Source organism: Crassostrea angulata, chromosome 9 (genome assembly GCF_025612915.1).
Source record: "Crassostrea angulata isolate pt1a10 chromosome 9, ASM2561291v2, whole genome shotgun sequence".
Classification (NCBI taxonomy): Eukaryota; Metazoa; Mollusca; class Bivalvia; order Ostreida; family Ostreidae; genus Magallana; species Magallana angulata.
In genome coordinates this window covers 4,764,469-4,787,648 of record NC_069119.1, presented here as the reverse complement: position 1 = coordinate 4,787,648, position 23,180 = coordinate 4,764,469, and the positions used below count along the sequence as shown (strand labels likewise).

Sequence of the window (23,180 nt, the reverse complement as noted above, 5' to 3'; positions counted from 1 at the left end):
AGTTATTGCAATGTTTGTGGTTATTATATGTATATATCTATGCAATGTGTATCGTCCCGATCCTCTCAGATTGTCGTTTAACTGCATTCCACCTGTATCTCAAACGACCGTGTAGTGAGCGACCAGCGCGCTAGTTTCCCTTCGTCATCGAAAGCAAGATTTTAGTCTTGCCTAGATGGCCCAGTGGTCAGCGCGGTGGCCGCTCACTGCTAGGAGAATGGGTTCCAGAGGTCGAGAGTTCAAACCCCGGCCGGGGCGGAGGTGGATCTCCAATAAGGTGAATTTCTCTGTGCTTGATTTATTCTCTCACACAAAAATAAATCCGGTTTGCTTTTCTCTTGTTTGCTCATTAAACAGCATATCTATCCACCCATTTACCAATTTTTGTACTGACAATAAATGTATCGTATAATTTTAATTTAAGAAATATATATATATATATATATATATATATATATATATATATATATATATATATATATATATATATATATATATATATATATTGCAACTGAATTTTGTATAATAGATTAATATTTTAAATAGCATGAGAAGGAGGTACAGTGCAAAAAAAAAAATAAACAAAACAAATAGCTAATAATAGAAAAATGAAAATAAAAAAAGAATAGAAAACTAGATACGATCTCGTTACGAGTAACGAGTAGGTCTTCCGTTCAATTTTTAAACGATACGATTAAAATATCAATAAAATTTCTGAATTCCACCTCAAACACTCCCTTTCAGATAATGTATACGATTGTCAATATCCTTTAAAATGCAAAACAAAGTGTTTTGCTTTTTCACATTTTGCATATTAAAGATTTAAGAGTTTAGTCCCCTAAAATCAATAATTACGTCATCAATGGGTGTGGCAATGCGTTTTACAAACTGATATAGTTATGATCAACAACTTTGTTTCTGTAATGCATAATAAAATCTTTATGGTTTTTAAGGTATATGAAAAAGACTTAACGAGTGGCTTGGCCCCTAATTTAAGGGTCCAGCCCCTTTTTCTTGAATTCGGTCGAAAGGTCTCACAAATTCTAACATTTTTTGTTATTACACGTATCTAAAATTGTTGATCATATTTGAGATACAAATGATTGAATATTTAAGGGGCCAGCCCTCTAGATCCTTAATGGGGACAGATGTTGGTGTTTTGATTGATGGAATCGATTAGAATTATCAACGCAAGCATTTTCTCTTTTACAAAGCTTAACAAAATATGCCTCCTTCTCTAGATATATTGTCTCAAAGTTTAAGTACTTTGGCCCCTAAAAATCCCTAATTACGTAATAAATGGGCGTGGCAATGATTTTTCCTGATAGATATTGTTACGATCAACAACTTTGCTTCTATAATGCATTACGAAATTTTTATCATTTTTAAGTTATCTGTAATAGAGTTAACGAGTGTCTTGGCCCCTAATTTAAGGGTCCAGCCCCTTTTTCTTGAATTCAATCGTAAGGTCTTACAAATTCTAACATTTTTTGTTCTTACATCTATTAAAAATTGTTTATCATTTTTGAGATACAAATGTTTGAATATTTAAGGGGCCAGCCCTCTAGATCCCTAATGGGGACGGAAATTCGTGTTGTGATAAGTGGAATCGATTTAAATCATAAATTCAAACATTTTCTCTTCTACGATGTCTAACAAAATATTTTTACTTTTCTAGTTATATTGCGTCAAAGTTTAAATACTCTGGCCCCTAAAAATCCCTAATTACGTAATAAATGGGCGTGGCAATGATTTTTTCTAATAGATATTGGTACGATCAACAACTTTGCTTCTATAATGCATTACAAAATCTTTATCGTTTTTAAGTTATTTGTATTAGAGTTTATAAGCGTTTTGGCCCCTAAATAAAGGGGCCAGCCCCTTTTTTTTTAAATTTGTTGGAAAGAACTTTTGATTATCTACCACTTTTGTTATATATGTCTTAACAAAATATTAACTGATAAAAAGATACAGATCAAAATGTATGAAGTTTTTGATGCAAAATTCGTATCCAATTTTCGAGCCTAGGCGAGCTCAAAGGAATGGCGCCACTGGCGCAAAAAAAATACGTTCTGCACATCTTCAAACTATGGTCTACCTATCCTGAAAATTTCATATTTATATCTCTTATAGTCTCTGAGTTTATGTCTGCACAAAATGGGTCGTAAAAACTTACAAAATCGGCCGTAAATCGGAACCGGAAGTGACGATTTCAAAATTTCAAAAAACTTCTAGAATTATGACCACTGGCAATCATCTGTGAAAAAATGGTCGAAATTGGCCGAATAGTTTTCGAGATATCGCGTGCACAAATTTTGTGGAAAAAAATAATAATAATAATAATAAGAAACAGTACGAAAACAATAAGGTCTTCCGTTGGAAACGGAAGACCTTAAATACTGGTTAATTGCTAACGATGAAAATAGAAAAAAAGTATATGTAGTGTAGAGAAAAAATGAGAAAGAAAAGAAAAAACATGTAATAATAACAAACCAAAAATTGATAACAGAGTAGAAAATCAAAGTGCTGAAGTACTGACGGGAGTTGATTTTATCGATTATTTTATATGATAAAATCAACGATATGATATTTTGCACGACAAGCTGTTCCTTATATGTATTTGAATTACGCACATTTTTTTAAAATGAATTCTCACAAAATCAACGATATGTTATTTTGCATGACAAGCTGTCCACTATTTGTATTTGAATTACGCACATTTTTTTTAATATGAATTCTCACATAGGAATTGCGTGAAATATATGAATCATGTTGTGTAATATTCAAAGAATTATTCCATCAAACTACGTATCAATAATCGAAATAGTTATGAGAAACTGTATGGACCCAAGCAAAATTGAACTATAGTCTCGTGAAACCAGACTCAGCTGTTTCCGTTAATCTCCGACAAGCAAGAGAGACTCTCTGCTTGTCGGAGATTTACGGAGACAGCCGAGCGTCTGACTGAACGAGACTATATTGAACTCTAGCGTAGGAATACATAAAATGTACGACTTCAAAAAATATCTAAATTATCCGTACCATTTAAAATCTGACTTTTTACGAGGAATCTATAAATCAGTTTCCTTGAAAAACAATGCTTAATAACTCATTACATCGAATAATTTATCGATTAGAACTTTATGTTGTCAGCGGTGTATTGATTTGTGCTTAGGTCCAAACACTGTTTCACTTTCGGTTTGCCCGAGTAACTGCATAGGAGAGTTGATTAAATCAACTCCCAAAAATGGAAAGTTTTGGGGGAAGGGATGGGGGTGGGAGGGGGAGAACAAATAGGCAAAAGAAGGAAGTGTAAGGAAAGTCAGTGTTACCCATTTTGATACATTTTTTATACAATGTGTACATTTTTACCTAACTTACTTTAATCTGTTTGTATTTTTGATGTAAAAATGAATTTTATTAAGTAATAGTACTGGTATGTTATTCTGAAATGTTAGTTTATCACTTCTAAAAGTAGATTCTGAATTGTGATTGGTATGGAATTATCGTTCATATAATTAACTAGAGATTTTCTTTGGGAGGCATATAATGGACAGTGTAAGAAATAATGTTTAGAGTCTTCCACTCCAAGAAAGCACTTCTGACATAGTGGAGAAGCAATGAGTAAAGGTCAGCATTTATGTTACTACTGTTATTTCTCAACTGACAATGCCAAATATTTTCTAATCTTTTGCCATGGTTAAATAATTTATGCATAATAAGTTTTTTACTATTAATATTTGAAGGCTGTTCTTAAATGCTGAAACTGTAGTTATATTTTTTGTATTTTGAGGTAGATTGTTCCACAATATAATTGTAGATGGTATAAAACTATTGAAGTAAGATGTTGTTCTTGCAACAGGAGTGCGATAGATGAAATTGTTACGAAGATTGTAGGTATTATGTGGGGGAAACACTCACCAACAATATTAGATAAGTATTCAGGGGTATAATTGTTTAATATTTTGAACAATAATATTAATTTATGGTTATTTCTACGTTTCTCAAGTGTTTTCCAACCTAATTCCTAATAAAGGTATTGTTTAGATGAATTTCGTCTAAGATCAGTAATTATTAATTCGTGCAGCTTCAATCTGTATACTTTCCAATAATTTAGAATTACTTTGTTCATCTGTACAATTGTCCCAGACTACATCACCATACTCTAACACAGGGCGAATAAATGCAAAGTAAATTTTAATCAATGATTTCCTATTTATTTTATATTTTGAAAAGAATGCGTAGCATGTTCAATCTTTGGCATGCTTTTTCGTAGATATTTGATATATGATGTGACCATTGCAAAGTAAGCTAGTATGCTATCATATACTAAAAGGTTTGATAAGTGTGTTGATGTATGTACACAGAACTTTTTTAAATAAATGAATTTCTTTACTTTTAAGTCTATGTATCATATTTCATGTATCAAGAAATTATAGAGATATATCTAATTTGTGCTGTATCGAAAGGCTGTCACAAAATTCAGCTGAAAATAGAGCAAATAACCCCCCCCCCCCCACCCCGAATATCTTGATAAATATTTTGAAAATATCCATTGAATTGAACACATGAAATTAGAAGGACTTTAAAATTGGTAAATTATAATATTTTAAATTCCTTTTATTCATTGCTGTTATATACATGTATAATAAAGTTATTCCGCTTAGAAGGTGTATATATGCATTACGTGAATGAATAGGCGGTCAATTGTGTAGAAAAAACCCAAACAAACAAACTGCCGTAAGTACTAGACTAAGTATGGTTATATTTATAAATGTAATATAGATCTTGTGAAACGAAACATTTTACATGGTAAATAAATATCAATCATGTTATTAAATGATTTGTGTTTAATACTAATTATACCGAGCGCAGCGAGAGGCGGGCGAAGCCCGCCTCGCGAAGCGAGGATTAATGGTAACACGTATATATAAGAAAATCAGTGAAAAATGAATGTTGAATCAGGGGTACTAAGGCCAAAAAAAAATTCTTCCAGCCCTGGGCGCCGCCATATTGGCAGCTATTTTGTTTTTAAAAAGTTAGTTCGATCATTGATTGACAGGTACTTTTCGATGTTTATTGCCCCTAAACTCGCTTTAATAGGTTCCAGTGTTTCAATAGAAGTGAATTTGAATTAAAAGAAATTAAAAAGGAAACCAGAGAAGTTTCAATATTGCTTCAATCAAGAAACACGACTTGTTCTATGTATGTCTTATCAAATTATCAGATTGAAAATAAAAACATAAACGTCAAGGAACTGATCTTTTAGATACTGAACAAAGTATGCAATTTTATTACAGCGGCATTCATATGAATAAAATTGATGAACAATAAAAGAAGAAATAAAAAAAATTCGGAATCACGTAACTGTCTTCGGCTATTTCCGAAGACAAAACTTGAACGTTTTACGTCTGAAATATGACGTCATAATGTAGACGGAGCACGCGACGTTTAGTTTAACTTTGACGAATGGAATGAGTAAGCAACTATGCAGGCGGATTCTACTGTGTGCGTTTTAAATATATTTTATCATACATAAATCAACCTGCACTGTGTTAAATCTGCGCTCGGTCCAACGGTCACACCGTTTACATATTAATAATACATGTATATTGAATGTGTATATTAAAGTGGCTAACGTAAAAGTATGTATATAACTTACCCTTTTCTATACTTGTAACTATTTATTGCTTACATTTTTATTTGCGCGTAGTTCTATTTTCTTTGATTTTCTTTATGTTTTTTTTCAATGTCATGTTTTATTTATTTTGTTTTCAGAATTTCTTTTCTTTTTTTGATCCACAAAAAAAGACGAATCTACTATACGTGAACGTCATAATAACAATGACGTCACAATGTCCTATTGAGAATCATGTCGTCAATGAACAATGCCAGGCCGAAGTTGCCAATAATCAGGCCTATGATAGGAACATTAACAAGTAGTGGATTACATGTTAGTGTCAAAGAGCATGAAGACCAGTTCCAGGAGTTTATTTATTTTCCTTCGATCACATACGCCAATCGAAGCGTTGACCGCACCCGGGTCAATACTCTAGCGTATGGGACCCATGCTATCATACAACTGTTGATACGTGGGGGAGTCCCTCCATTCATTTTTCAGAAAGAATATTGGCATGCCGAGCAACAAGAGCATTTTGAGGACACCCATTTTACATACCGTCCGAAACTCAGAAGAAAGCGGGAATTATGGGAGCCAAAAATTCACGGGAAAACGCTGAACACAAAAATAGACCAGGAAATCCTTGAAGCAAGACTGAAACAAAAACGGCTGTTGAAGAAAATCTCGGCGAGGGCTGAGGAAGCGAGGGTCCGGGGGGAGGAGGTTTGGAGGAGAAGGGTGGAGAAGATAGACGAGAGGGTCAAGGCGTTCCTAGAGAAGATGGAGAAACGCGCCAAACAAAAGTGTGCAAGGAACCGGAGGGGTCAGCATTCAAAATTTAAAGGGGACACAACATAAAACTGTTTAGAAATTCTCGTAAGATATCCAAATATAGGACTTGTGCAATTATTTAACTATCTACATACATTTAAATCTTGATGTAATGCATTTTCTTAAACTCGTGTGAACTTAATCTGTTTAAAATGTAATTATGACAATATAATATCTCCTATATATTAAAATTCTCTGTTTCTGTCCGTCTGTCAGTCCGTTTGTCCGTCCGTCCGTCTGTCTGTCTGTCCGTCCGTCTGTCTGGCTGTCTGTCTGTCTCTCTCTCAGTATTTTTATCAGTGTCATTGATTTGATAAACAGATTTTAGGAAGATACAGTTCATTTCTACAAATCGAAATATATTTGAATATATTTTAGAAAAATTATACAATGTTTCCCGTGTTGCAATGCAATAATAAGATCGCCGTCAGAAGAGCTAGCTATAAGAATATCTAAAGGAAACACAAGATGTCAAATCGTGAAATTTACAGCCCCACGTAAATGTTTTCGTAAAATTAATTTTGATACAATTAGTATTGTTCCATGTAAAATTTTTAATTACCTTCTCACTCCTCATCTAAAACCAGCTGACGATTTGTTAAAGTCAGCGGAGTCGTTTACAGAGGCACGATGGGCCATAAATTACCTGGAGACTACCAGCTAATGATAAAACAAGATTCTGAAGATTCTGATGTCGTGACTTGATTTGATGGGAACAAAGGTAGCGCTATACATTGTCGTAAACCACGGCTGTGTAGGAGCTAGACAGCAGCTCTTGAGAGCTCCATATGAAGCAAAATTATCAATAAATATCATAAATAATAATAAACATATGAATAAAGTTTTTTTTAAATTTATATTTTAAAACGAGCGTGTGCTTTTAAGAATACTGGATAGTCGTGGTCATTTTTAGACTAAATTAGTCTCCTTAGGAAGAAGAGCTCTGTGTCAATTACAGAAAATATTCAATTTTTCAAGCTTAAAATGTACAAATAGACAATTTTTCTTTTTGGCTGTTTAATCATTTACACTAAAAAGTCATATCTGAAATTTTAAGGCCGATCTAATGGGTAACCTTTGAGCACTCATCCTCTTTTACGTTCATGACCCCCCCCCCCCCCCCCCCAAAAAAAAATCCAAAACAAACCAACGAAATCCGTGTCTTTTTATTCTAATTTTGATATTAAAGTGTATTTGATTTACTTTCCACGTGAGATGTTCGAGGGGCGGGGGGGGGGGGGGGGGTAACCAATTGACGAATAGGTAGTTGTCTGGCATTTTGACACATGCCTTTGTGGTTTTTAATGATTTTAATCCTTGTGAGGCCTTTGCTGTATTTATGGAAATCAAACGCTTTGTTGATCTGGCAGCTGGTTGATGGCAGACAGAGGTCGTCATTAGTGGGCCCTCAAAATGAACGAACAGAGTATTCCTACAAGATATCTGACAGCCATTTGCATTTTTTTCGTCGGATGAGTGACACAAATTTGAAATTGATTTTAAAAACAACCCCTTAAAGGTTGCCGAGTCAAGTAATTTGTAATTGTATTGTTGCGAGAGCAGGTTAACTAATCCAGTCCAAGATATCAATCTCCCTCACCCCTCCCACTTAATTTTAAGCTTTAATCACATCACATATTTGAAACGAAAATGGATTTCTTGTCTGCCTGCCTGCCTGCCTGTCTATCTGTCTGTCTGTCTCTGTCTGTCTGTCTGTCTGTCTCTCTTTACCTCTCTCTCTCTCTCTCTCTCTCTCTCTCTCTCTCTCTCTCTCTCTCACACACACCAATTAATGTACCAATCTATGGTAGATTCACATACTTGGGTAAAAAGTAATAATTTCATTCCCCTTTGAGTATATCTGGTTTTTACTTTTGGTTTCATAGTTTTGTTTCTCGATTTCTTTAAATTCCCCAAGATGTCACAAAGGCCAAGAACAACCATTCACCGCCGAATTGAGAAAAAAGATATTTTTCTCCCCAGATATTTTATCTTAAAACCCGCATTTTCAAGTACATTTAAAGACAATAAGAGACTGAATATTTGATTGGCTTTAAATACATAAAAACGAGAGAGAGAGAGAGAGAGAGAGAGAGAGAGAGAGAGAGAGAGAGAGAGAGAGAGAGAGAGAGAGAGAGAGAGAGAGAGAGAGAGAGAGAGAGAATTAGCCAGTTATACATTCAGTATTCAGTTGGTGTACTCTATTGCTATATAATTTATATGTGCACGTCTTTTCAATTAACGTCTCATCGTTGTATTTTACATTCAAATTTTTGACAAAGATATCCTCTGTGTTGTTGGAAGATAGCGAATCTGCATTTCCTTGTTATGAAATTATAAAAAATAAAATTGAATTTAATGTTTAATTTATATTTCATACTCCTGCTGTCGGCGTATATTATTATTTTTCCCAAACATTTGATAGGCCATTTGTCTGAACATAGAAAAAAAATTAACAAGGTTTTTGGTAACTAAATTTTGTTATATTATTCTAAGCGGCATGTACTGTATATGGGGTCACAGGTCTACCAGCTTTCCGAATTAAGACGAAAAATTAAGGAATAAGGAATCATCCTTTGAGTATAATGAGGTGATGGTCAAATCCCTAAATCCAGAAGGGTTTTATTTTAGTTTTGATCACCCCAACCGTATTTGATCATATAATAACCTTCAAAGAATGATTTCTTATTGATTATATAAAAAAACCCGAGCAATTGTACGATTAAAAATTTGAATAATCATAGATGGACTGTAAAAGACTATACATGTACATTAGTAAATCGATACGTAGTGTTAACACGGATAAAAACACTGGAAAATGTAAAAATATACATAAATATAGAGACTTTGGATTATGGACTCTAATTTGAAAAGTAAAGGAATGAGTTCTATTGATTCTAGATGACAGATACTTGTTACAAATAGTTCGGTACTAACATATATATATATATATATATATATATATATATATATATATATATATATATATATATATATATATATATATATATATATATATATATATACACACACACACACTCAGTGTTCATTATAACGGTTTTGTTACAAATATACCTGTAGATCTATAGCTCTACACACAGACACTATGGTATGGATACCTCCTATCTTATCGATTGAAATTAACAAAAAATCTGAGGCCAACTCGCACTGATTTCTTGTGTATGTTTTTATAGGCATCACATTTTTTCTGATCTTACTGATAATGAAACTTATTCGTCTTTTAAAGCTTGTCCTTAAGATAGCGTATACCGACTAATATTTTAAAAGAGTCAAATATTAAAAGAGTCAGTCGAAAAAAAATGATCTTCAAAAATGTTGTTTTCATAAGAAGAAAGTATTTTCCGCATGTTTTAAAAATTTGATAAAAAAAAAATTGAAATGTGGGTGTAGGCATGTTATTGCGTTGGATGGCGGGGGTCCATGGATCAATTCAAGTGCCTGTGACTGTTCGCCAAAAATATAATTATGTGGTTGACATGTCGTACATTGTCCCTACGGTCGCCAATCCGAATATTCTCTGACCGTAGAGCTACAGTGGATTAGTTCGACATTTGGACAGTCACTCTGTAAAATATCGTGTTTGAATCATTTGATATTATATAAATAGTGCCTGTTTGGGAGGGTAACAGTTGAAATTGACACCTCGAGAAAACCATTGTCAACCGACGCGAAGCGGAGGTTGACAATGGTTTTCTCGGGGTTATCCTCCCAAACCGGAACTATTCATTTTGTTATACTAAATGTCTTAATTTTAAAGAAAACATCACTGCTTTTAGATAGGAATAACGTGAATTCTAAGGCGAACCGTACGCGCATGATTTTCGCGCATGTAATAATTCGTAGTTACCCGTTGCGAAGTGCGTTGCTAACGCTGAGGGTAATAGAACAGATTATGAACTGCGTCTAAACAAATCAGATTTCATTTTTTTAAACATGAAAGTATAACAATTAAAAAATATGAGCTGTGCTATTGAAAATTTTATTTTGCTGCCAAAATTGGCTATAATTCTGCATATATCTGGAACCTTTTCGATGGATAAAACTGAAAAAAGTAAAACATTCTGTACTATAAAATCCAATTTTTTGTGATGATGTTCACTTTACTTCTTTCGGGTGTTTTTTTTCAATAATAATTTTCCAATTTACTTTAAAAAAGCCGACATGAATATTGGAGATCATATTTGTTTAATAAAAAATATACAGAGTGTATATATATAGAAATTCATAATAAGAATATATATATTATAATGATATAATATAAATTAAATCAGCTTGTAGATCAAGAATCAATTAAAAACGTGAAAAAAGTGCAGAGAGCTCATTTCGTTGAATAATCTAATAGTCCGGTGTATTTAATTTATTTCCCTGTCATAATAATTTTGTAAAAACTATGTAAAAAAGTCAAGTATTTCATTTACAGTTATTCGCCATTGTTGAATTGTTATACATTGAAAACCTACGCGTTTATGCTACACAGCAGAAAGGGACATGAGCAAACATCCTCATTAAAAAATCGAAGTCATAATTTTTAGAAAAAAAAATCGTGCACAAAGTTTAGGATCGATAGAAGAAGGAAAAGAAGAAAGCAGGAAAAAAACCCCCAAACGTTCGGCAGTACAATTCCTGACAATTATAGAATAAAAAAAAATAACCAACCAAAATAAACATAACCAAACAAACAAATAAAGAAAACAACAACAGCGTTAGCAGACAAACAAACAAATAAAGCAAACAACAACAGCGTTAGCAAACAAACAAACAAATAAAGCAAACAACAACAGCGTTCGCCAAAAAAAAACACTCTGAAAAAAGTATAAACGATTAATAAAGAAATAAAGAACGAAAAAACCCCCAGAAAAAAGCTACACCAACATGGGGCCCAGTGGTGCAATTTTTAGCACTCATAATAAAAAAGAAACGTATTTTTAAAAATTGTCATACCCCCTCCCCCCCAAAAAAACACCCCCCCCAAAAAAAAAACCAAAACAAAAAACCTCCCAACAATTAATAGTTCAGGAAGTCAGGATGCTTTCCCGATCAACACAATACAGTTCTTTATATGTATAAACTTAATAACATGTAAAAAAAAAAAAAAAAAGGTAAAGTTGCTGTAATTCAAAAAGATCAAAAATAGCGTTAAAGACGGAGAGCACATTTAGATAGAGTTCCCATTGGTCCAGTTGGAATCATGAAGTTTAGGTCCGAAGTTTTACAATTCGATCCGCCGTAGCCTTCCAGATCCCTTGCATTCTGATTACGCCGCCGTATATAAGAATGCACTTTCCTCGAGTTGCGCATTAACAACAGATGGCCCTGTTATCCTAAAAAGACCTCTCCATTTCTTATTTCATGACATACTGAAGAGCTTCTGTGTATATCTTCATGCCATCTCTCTTTGGATGCCTCTCCGTGGAGTCACGTTTTACCGGGAATAGCGACGTCCTGTCATTCATAAAGTTTGAATAACAAGCGCTTAATTTGTGAGGTTAGCGTCACTGTATTTATAATAAAGGTGCACGAACTTGGTTAAGATGACATTTGCTTAATTGGCATACATCAGGCAGCAAAGAGACGTTTTAAAGTTTAAGAACATTGCATAATGCATCATATGTTCGCTCATGATTCGAAAAAAGCATTTTGGGAACAAAATGGATGAAATAAAAGATTCAGCTGTACAAACTCTCCGAATAAAGAAAATGTGCATCTTTTAAAATACAATTAACCATAACTAAATCTTTTTAAGGGCTCTAATTTCTAGATGTTTTTTTTAAATCGTAAAAATTAAACAAAATTTGAAAGATACAGAGAAAGTAATATGCGTCAGTGGAACATTCATAACTTTTGTCCCATTGAGCAACAATTTGAATTAAAAAAATAAATTTATACATAGAACTATCTAGCAAACCACAAATGTCAACTTTGTACAAGCAGACCAATGTAAATTTTAACATAAGTTACTTTTAATTCAGATGTAGGTAACTTAGAATTTTAAATAGTACACTCTTTATTTTAATATATAACAATTTGTCTTGTTTGTCTTAAACCTTGCTGTTTTAATTATGTAAAACTGAGAACCACAGGTGCGTTATTGTTTCTGATAAATAGACAAGTCTCTAATAGCCTCTGTAATAAGTTTAGAACATACAGATCCTGGCCATTCACAGCATTGTTTTTTTTAAAGAAAAGTCCAAAACTGGATATACCAAAATGGAAAAATGCAGGATTAACCCATTTTGTTTCTGATAAAACGTTTATTTGTCAGTTCTTATGATGAAAACAAGTCACGATATTTCAAATTTATAATTGTTCATAGAGACATGTAAAAAAAAAAGCCAGACCTAAAGCATGCAAACAAAAATTAAATAGATAAATAAATTACAATTCAAGAAAGTGTTACGATGAATATGTACACAATAGACCCCGTTTAGCTACTCCGAAACAGACACACGGATGAACAGTTGGTCAAATATTTTAATCTCGATTCGTCAAAAATCTAAAAAAATCGTGAAAATAGAAATAAATGCCATTTAAAATGAAATATGTAGAAAGACTCGGTTTCTGGATTAAATTGTTGAAAGACTATAATCACTATCTTTAGTTGGTTGATGTATAACAATTATGTCGATTTTTATTTGTAAATTATCCTCACATTAGTCAAACAACATGGACGTCGTTCTCAGCTTTATTAAACACTGTCTGAAGACATCTACCTTAATTAAATAAAGACATTAAAACACTACAAAAACGAGATATAACAATACATATTCCATAGTATGACATCATACAAGAATACGTAGATATATTAAAATTGAAAATAATCCACTTTGTCTCTTGGTTGGAAAAAAATATCTTGAATGGTGTAATCAAATTTGTCATGCATCTTGTAAAAACCTTAACACTAGCCTGGTCCTGCAAGGCACTTTGCATAACAATGCAAAGAAGACGGAAATGAGTTATAATAAGAACAGAACAGACAAGATGCATCTTGCTATTAATTTACAATAGGCAAATAAACTTTGAAAAAAAGACGATTTGTAAATTAAAACTAAAGTAAATAAACATTCAATTAACTTCTTTATTGGGTAAACATATATTTCTTTCTTTTTGTAAACTAATCAGAAAGGAAATAACGAAATAATTATATTGCAAAAAAATCTAAAAAATATATCAAATCAAGATTGAAAAATCATATAGTAACTTACAAATGTGCATTCTTAGTAACAACTCTTCAAAAGTTTTATTTTTGCCCAAATGTCAGGGGTCGCGCCTTACCCAGCTCTGGCCGACCATCTAGAGAAACCATCTGAATGCCGGTTACTCGCTGTCTTGAGAATAATACAATATACCAGCATTTTTGATAAGGACAACGATAGTGGCGGGAACTTCTTCAGTGCCAGCTGCTCGTGTTGTATGACAGATGAAAATATCAGTCCCCAAATCTGACTTCCAGCTCAAATAATACTTTAATTTCACGGGCATATTCTCTAAAGCAATCACCACGCATGGATTTGGTCCGGAATATTTAGACCTAAATGTCGTATCTAGTATGAAACAGTGTTTTATGAAGTCATCCACATAGAATAGCAAAAGATCAAAATGCTTAATCATACATGTACCTACCTCTTTTTTTGCTCACCCTTACTATTTTATTAATTCAAAAATGTCTTATAAGGCGGCTTAATTTCGGCATGCGGAGTGAGTGTTGCACCCAATGATCCATCTGGTTGGTTTTGAGCATGCCATTATTTATCGCCTGCGAAGCCAGTAAAGATTATTTTCTTACCTTTCTCCCAGTTTCGTTTTTATTTTTAGAAATCAAAATATATAAAACAGCATTTACATTTATTAGGATTGGTCTATATGATATGCATAAACTTATGAACAGAAACAAAATTAAAATAGTTATACCTTTTTTCGTAGCCCGAATGCAGTATTCAGCCGGTTTATAGCTTACAGCGAGAATAATTAAAATTGTGGAAATGCAAATCAAAGATATTTATAACGACACTTGTATATCTTATCGTGCACATAAATGATGTCATTAGACTTTGAAGAGTAAAAAAGTATATACAAAAAAAAGTTTGATATATAATACTAATGTGGTTTATGGGAATTCACGTGAAAGTAATCATCATAAAAACACGTAAAACTGCGATCATATATTCATTAAAAATTATTTTTAAAACTGTAAAAATAAGTAAAAAAAATTCACAAGAATCATAGTAACATAAAATGCATCTAAAGTAAACTTTACCGAAGGTCCAATGCATTGTGACGTCAAAAACACCTCAGTTTATTTACCAGCTATTGTCATTGCTTCTTCCTATCTCGTTAGCAGTGTAAATCTTGAATTGATCGACGATTCATCTTTGAAATACACATTTTTTATTGACGCGAGAAGAAATCTATGCTATTTATTTTCCAAATATTTAAGTATTTACTACAAAAGTCGAATTCCAAACGGTTTATTGAAAATCAATACACGTTTTGTGATCATCTGTTTTTTCCACACTTCCACACCTTCTAATCTATTTGAACAAAATACGTTGTATTTTACATTCTACGTGTTTATGCAGCAACATACAAGAAAATATGAATTAATAAATTCATTATTTTTTTTGCAGTGGGCCCTCTCTAAGTAAAGGTCATATTGAAAAAAAGTTGCCTATATACAACCTAAAAGTATTCATACTCCTCAAACCGTTCTCCAAAAAACCGTTTATAAAACCTCTGTATTTCAATAACCTTTAACAGGACGATTGTTCTAACATACAACTAACACAACTAAACAACTAAAACAACCATATACAGAACAACAATTCTCTTTCAAACACTATCGAAAAAAACCAAAACCAACATTCTTTCAAGTAGTTCTCTCCCGACCTCGCTTACCACAAACCGGAAGTATAGCTCTGCTACCAGAAACGCTCTACAAAACGATTATCATCCCATTGAACTCCTCGGAAACAAGTCTTGCCGAGAAGTATTCAACAGAATACTTTACAGAACAACCATATAACGCCGTTCCCCAATTCTATATACAACAACTTTAATCCATTAAACTATAATCCAAATACATTGTTTTCAAAAATGCTTAAAGAAGATATTTTCTTATAACCATAACGATTTTTCCGTTTTGAATAATTCTGCAAATTTCTAAAAGCAAATCAATTACAATATACTCAAAATTATACAAAACAACTCTCTTAACTTCCACGAAAACAATTTTAGAAACAACAAAAAATTACTATCACAAAAAATTATTTTAAAACATCTTTTATCTGTCCAGTTAACGTTTATGTGTTAAAGTTTTAAAAGGTGACATTTGCTTTGTAGATACTACAATGGCAGGATTCTGTCAAATGTTTATATGAAAGGGGCACATACATATATATTTGTAACCACCGAGTGTACATTTACTTGTTTTCAATTGTATTTTTATTAATGAAAAGAAATCATTCTCTGAATATTATGAGGTGAACAAACCGAACGGGGAAAATCAAATCTAATAGAATATGATTACCCCCGACTGTATTTGATAACCTCAAAATATTTAAGGAATTATTATCTATTTCTTAGAGATAAAATTTCAGCAATTATTAGATTATACATCAAAAAGATCATTTATGGAATGTATTAGTCTTTCTTTTCCAAAATCGATTCGTGTTGTTATTAAAGACAATGACAGCGTAAAATGTAAATATTACGTTATCAACTCCTTTTTAATGCTAGTCTTATATAACAGCAAAAAGTCAACTTTTATGAGATCTATCCAAAAATGTTGGTCAAAACCATTACAGAAGCTACAAGAGGTAACCAAATGTGGAGAAGCAAGCTGCATAAAATTATCCAATGTATATGGGAGTGTTATGAAGTTATCGTAAGCTGCGTTAAGTAAATATTATGCAGAAGGAATCTGCACAAATTTATCAAATGTATAGAAGAAGAAAGGTTCTCAAATCTATAAAATATGTAGATGAAAGGTGCACAAATTTATTAAATGTGTAAAAGAAGCTGTATGAAGTTATCCAATGTCTATAAGCAAGCCCCATAATGTAAACAAATTAGTATAAGTAAGCTCCATTGCAATACCAATAGTATATATTAATCAAAAGTCCAAATGTCATGCTTTTTTTCATTTTGGAGCATTCTGATCAATATTCAACCATTTTATTGTTTCGCACAATATTATCTATGAAACGCATATTGCAAATCTGACTTTATTACACTACAGCCATGTATAACTTCAACTATAGGGGTATGTTATTGTTTTTATACTTAAAAACATATAGGATTAAACTTTGATTTTTCAAATAAAATTTCATTTATAGAGTCATTTTCATTTTTGCATTATCTTTGTTGATTATGAACAAGTGTTCACATAATAAATGTCCAATCCTAATTTATGACACCTGTAAACTGAAATGAATTTAAAGATATTTTCAGTCCTACAATTTAATATATTCTCTTAGAAGGAAGCTGTTTTGTTGATGAGAATTTAATTTGTATTTTGAGATGTACAATGTCAAAATGTCCACAAGGCTTTGACAGGTAACAGGGACTGTTCGTAGGCCTAGATGCTATTTATAAAATTCGTTTTCATAAATTACAGACCACTTATATTAAACAAGAAACCCTAAATTAAAATATGCAATATCTAAAGATGTTTCAAGATACCGATTTTTGTTATAAACATTACAGATAATATATAGTAAATGGTTAATCGCTTAACTCCAGCTTTGAAATCATTAAATATGCTCATCATTAGTAATCAAAAAACAAAACAAAAATCCCCAGTGCATTCTGATAGATTACATTGGGAACTTTGTATGTAACACCTCCCCATTGAATATTATAATAAGTATTTTCGACCAACGATATTATTAGAAATGTTGTGATTTTTTCCCTAACATCTTAGAAACAGATGTATTAGCAAAACTTTTGATTCAGAATATGTTATCAAAAATAAGCTAATTGAATTATATAGATTAACATCAGTTTTTCCCCAGATATGTATATAGCTAAAATTACCGATACCCACTTTATATATGCCATGGTTTTAATAAAGTACTGTTGGTGTTTTCTTCTTCATATATTTCATTTTTTCATGATTGGACTATTAATACACCAATTCATTCATAAACTTCAATTTATCACCAACAATACGATTTTAAGTTCAAGTGAGAGTGTTTTTACTCAATAACTGTTAGGCTTCAAAAATAAATTAGATATATATCATAAATAAAAAAACTGAATATTTATTTTGAGTCAAAATTTGATTAATACAGATATCTTTTTGTAATAAAATCCCCTTTCATGGATTTTTCGTGCAAAATTATAGATAAGTGGTAGATACATATACATATATTCTATAGAATTGTCGTTACGGAATCAGAAACAAGACTAACAAATAGTCTATATTTCTCCCAATTTATGGATCCTTGAAAGCATTTTTACAATCAATAAAAAAAAAAAAAAAAAAAATGAAAATATAAATATTCTACAAAAAGCAGTAAAAGCATAGTACTACATCATAAAATTGACATATTTTTAGTAGTGATGCAATTTTTGTCTTGCAGATTGTAACTTCTAGTCATCTTATTTTGAAAATGAAGCAGAAGAATTTTTTAATGAATATTCGGAATTCTAGTCGTTTCTCTTGATAGACAGTGTTTTATCAACTGTTTTTGTTATGTTTTTGAAATCCAAATGAAAAAATTTAAATGTTTAATTATATTGTAAAACCATTTAATTTGATATAATGGTTATCTAAAGCACGGTAAATGTAATGTAAGAATGTAATGTTTTCATAATCAAATTAAAAAGCATGCTTTTTCTAAGGAAAATGCAGTCAGTAGTGCGGTTATAACAATAACCCAATTATACCACTGATTGAACAACCTCTAAGCAAACATTATCCTTTTCATATATACATTTTTTTTCGCTGCAGTACAAACTCAAGTTGAAAAATATCAAAAGTATTCAATAGTAAAAAAAATATTAGGATAAAAACACCACTCCTCAAAAATTATGATCATTGAAATTTTTACACATAATTGAAATCTTTTTTGCGCTTGTTTAATTCTTTATGTATTATTTCCAATAATTTTTGCTACTGCTGTTCTTTTGCCAAATGAAAGTTAAAAAAAATTTCGAAATCTTGTAGCAGGTACACAGATTAAAAAGGTTTTATTATATATCCATTTAACATATCTAAATAAGCAAAAGATTAACATCTGCAACGATTGTATTTTAAATTTAAAAAAAAGACTAATTATTTATTCTTCATTGTTAAGAATAGCTGATGTTAAGTTTAGATATGCGTGGTCACGGTTCGTTGCCTTTCGGTACAGATTCGACCTCTGTGAGGCAGAAACATCCCCTTGGCGATCTATCTACCTTAATTGTTGCCGCACGAATATGCAAATAACGGCAGCGAATCAGAATTCCTGCATTCTTCAATCCGCTATATAAGGACTTGTTCTAACCCAAGGAGATCAGCACGCAACAAGCTTGCAAATCATAAACAGCCGTTGGAAAACTAGCAATTTTTTGGTAAGTGCTCTCTGAAAATTTCTCTAAATGGCTAAGAAAAAAGTTAAATATGTTAGTTTATCTTAATCTTTTTTTAATTCCAAACGCTAAAAACAAAACTGTTTTTCTTTCAAAAATGAAAAAAAAATTAAGATAAAGTTTTAAAAACTGGAATTTTTTTCTCTCATAATTTTGCTACATTAAGTAAAATAGAATTAAGATAAGTAATTTTTATACAGGTCAATTTGATTTTAGTGTTTCAAAATATCTTTGAGATAAAACAGGTTCTTTCTTTTTCTTACAGCCTAGAAGAATACATCGGGGTTTATTTGAATCATGCGCGCGTGTCTGCTTTTCGCTTTAGCCTGCCTGGTGGCTTTCAACCAAGGTGCCCCAGTCAAAGGTAAGCGAAGCAATGATGAACGCACTTATTTTTCTCTGTAGACTCAAAAATTCAGTCTTTGAATTGAAATTATTTTGGAGGCAGAAATAAAAAAAAATGTATGAACTTTTGGTTAAACGAATTTAAACAGAACAAATGATCGGAAAAAGTAATCAAGATAGGTAACCTTAAAAATGGTGCCTATAACCATATTCAAATCTATGAAAAGCAACAATTATTATCTAAGACAATTCAATGAAACTCTTCAAAATATTTCGTCGCATACTTTTTCAGACTGCGGGGTAGACTGTGGTAACAATGGTGGTTCTAACTACGACTGCACAAACGGTGGCTGCAATGGAGGAAACGGTGGTTACGACAACGGAAACGGAGATTATGGGGACGGAAACGGAGATTATGATTACGGAAACGGAGATAACGGTGGAGATAACGGAGATGGAGATAACGGGGACGGTGATGACGACAGCTCCAGCGGATCTGATGATGGTGACAGCTCTGGAAGCGACAGCGACAGCTCTGACTCTGACTCCGGAAGCGGATCAGACTCTGGATCTAGCTCATCCGGCTCTGGCTCTGGATCTGGATCATCCAGCTCTTCTGATGACGATGACTGTGAAGATGATGATGACTCAAGCTCCGGATCTTCAAGCTCTGGCTCAGGATCTTCAAGCTCAGGCTCAGGATCTGGATCTGGCTCAGGATCATCAAGCTCTGGCTCAGGATCTTCAAGCTCAGGATCAGGATCTGGCTCCGGTTCCAGCTCAAGCTCTGGTGATGACGGAGATGAAGATTGTGACGACGATGATTCAAGCTCTGGTTCAGGATCTAGCAGCAGTGGATCTGGATCTGGATCTGACAGTGGATCAAGCAGCAGTGGAAGCGGATCTGGCAGCGGAAGTGGATCTAGCAGCAGTGACTCTGATGAGGATTGCGATGATGATGACAGCGGAAGCGGATCTGGCAGTGGATCTAGCAGTTCTGGAAGTGGGTCTAGCAGTTCTGGAAGTGGATCTGGCAGTGGATCAAGCAGCAGCGGCTCTGGAAGCGGATCTGATGATGAAGATTGTGAAGATGGTGGTGATGGTGGAGACGGAGATAACGGATCCGGATCAAGCGGCTCTGATGGTTCAGATGGCAGCGATGATTCCGACTCCAGCAGTAGCAGCAGCAGTAGCAGCTCAGACAGCGACTCCAGCTCCGACAGTGACGAAGATGGCGGTGACGGAAATGGTGACGGTAATGGCGATTATGGCAACAATGGCGATTACGGTAACAATGGCGATTACGGATGCAACGGATACGACTGTGGAAACGGTAACGGAGGAAATGGAGGAAATGGTGGAAACGGCGGAGGCGACGGAAACGGCGGAGATTACACCACTGAGCCCAATGACAAATAGATCCATTAATAGATTTCTTTCCAATTACAATCAAAGACACATTTTTCTACTGTAGGCGAGTTTTGTGATCCAGTTGTCGAGTTTCATGCCAGACCATATGTTTTGTTTTGAGGTATTCTACGGTTAGACAAATAAACCTGCTTACTATTTATTTTCCAATGTTTAGATTTTTACGGCTTAAACAAATCAAGATTTTAAAAAAAATATTTCTTTATCTAGGAATATAAGATATTCTTTGACATTTCTTCATCTGAAAATTACACATGTGTAATGGAACCGGCAACGAAAAGTATGCATAATAGTATTATTAACTGAAAGTTTTGTTTTGTATTATTTTTTTATGTATTGCTCATGTTGTTGTTTACCTCAAGCAGATGTAACATTGTTTTGTAAACAGAATGCAATTCAATAAATTATTGAAACAAAAATCTGACCTCTGACTCTGAATCTTAATTCAAAGAGTATGATCAAATACAGCTGTGGAACAGTGTTCACATATATTGTAAGTAATTATCAGTGAAAAGAAAGTAAACGGAAGAGGTGTTAGAGGGAAAGCAAGCTGTTCTTAAAATTGGGAAGTGTTAAATTCCATTTAGAAAATATTGACTTTCTCAGCCTTTCCAGTTCCAGAAACAAACGCTGCCATTCGATACAACAACAATGGTTAAACGTTATGAATGCTATTCATTTAATGAGTGATAAATTATTCGATGGGATAATTTATCATTAATCTCTGACTCTCTCTCTCTCTCTCTCTCTCTCTCTCTCTCTCTCTCTCTCAAATCTTAACATAATTCTTGTATTAACATATCGACGACAAGATAAGTATACTACCCATTAGTTTGTAAATGTCAAATAATATAAATGTACGGCCAAAGTCCTTCATATCTTACTTATATTAACTATTTGCTACATTAATTACCATAGTTACCCTAGAATAACATAAATTTCTAAAAGAATATAAATTGAAATAAATATCAAGACTTACGACGCTGAAAACTAAACGCCATATCCATTTGCTGATGCTAATTTTCCACCTTTTTGACAATTTACCATAATTAGTTTTTTCTTTTTCTCGGCTGACAAAATGCCATGTATTGTATTTCCCGTGATGTCATCTTTTGTTAAGTGATAAATTATAAAACACAATAGAAATTACTGTCTGAAAGCATCGCGGATTGAAATTCAAATTAATTTTTTGTCTTATACTTTATAACATTATACGTTGCAAAATTCATCAAAACCACTTCTTGATTTATATAAGTTCTCATATTAAAATGCTGGGAAGTGACAACAATGCACGCATTCTAACTAGTTATAAATGAATTCGGTCCGTGATGCGATTTCATGACTGTCGTGGGTTTTACCTTTGCAAGATTTAATTAATATATCAAGTCCAAATACAAAGTCAACATAAACTTTGTATACATCAGTTAATGTTCTAAATATGTACTCCGCTTCAGTTAAAAAAAATGTCCCTTTCTAGTTGTACAGGAGAGATAATAAACACATGTATTTAATTGGAAAATAGAGCATACTCACAATACTATTGGATTGGAAAAAAACGATACGTAAAATAAAAAAACCTTATAATTACTCGCCATGAGGTTTATGTTTCTTAACTTGGTAATATATGAACAACCAATTGCATTCTCATGTATGAATTACCGTTCACATCAAGACGAAAAACAAAACAGGAGATGAATACATCTTGCAGTTCGAAAAAAAACCACTTGTATGAATGAAGGAATAAAAGAAAAATGAACAAAACTTTATCTCTCTATATTTATTGAAAAGAAATGAAGTGGCATTTATTAAATGTCACTTGCATTTCAAAAGGTAAACACTGTTATAAACTGTACAGTATAAAGGAAAAGAGACCAACATGAACGGTTTTTTTAAATTATGTAAACCAAGACGAGAAAAATATGATCTTTTCTTGTTTGAAAATAGTAGTGGTGTCTTGTTTCAAGGAAGTGAGAAATTATTTAAGATAAGTTATTGCTTTGAGAAACTCTTGTCTTTTCATATTTGAGTCTCTACTATCACTTGAAATATGATAATATTTTCGGAAACTGTTGTCTCTGGTTGCCTTGTAAACATCCGTCCTTTCTTGTCCAGGATTAGATTTGTTATGCGTGCTTATAGAGTTGCTGTGTCCGCTCGTTTTTTTTTTAGGTGAATGTGTTTTTGCTTCTTGTTATCAGAATAAGTGCATCCAGCTGAGAATGAAAAGCTCGACATTTAATGTGTGCCTGTCCTTATTATGGTTTTATTCCATTCTTATTGCGATATTAACATGAGTTTGTTTTATTGTGATCGGCTTCGGCCGATCACTGTTGTGTCCATTTGAGGCATCCGGCAAATGCTT

General features: G+C 32.9%; 2 protein-coding genes across 2 annotated transcripts; both read left to right on the top strand.

The window, feature by feature from the left end:
- The first annotated feature begins 5,683 nt into the window (after positions 1-5,683).
- LOC128164349 (uncharacterized) lies at positions 5,684-6,624 on the top strand. Its single transcript, XM_052828149.1, has one exon. The coding sequence runs from the start codon at positions 5,873-5,875 to the stop codon at positions 6,476-6,478; it is 606 nt and encodes a 201-aa protein (XP_052684109.1). The 5' UTR covers positions 5,684-5,872; the 3' UTR covers positions 6,479-6,624.
- A 12,314-nt stretch (positions 6,625-18,938) lies between these two features.
- Positions 18,939-21,242, top strand: LOC128164343 (protein rtoA-like). The gene is made up of 3 exons (XM_052828138.1): positions 18,939-19,027; positions 19,311-19,409; positions 19,683-21,242. The coding sequence occupies exons 2-3, from the start codon at positions 19,343-19,345 to the stop codon at positions 20,807-20,809; spliced, it is 1,194 nt and encodes a 397-aa protein (XP_052684098.1). The 5' UTR covers positions 18,939-19,027; positions 19,311-19,342; the 3' UTR covers positions 20,810-21,242.
- The last annotated feature ends 1,938 nt before the right edge of the window (positions 21,243-23,180 follow it).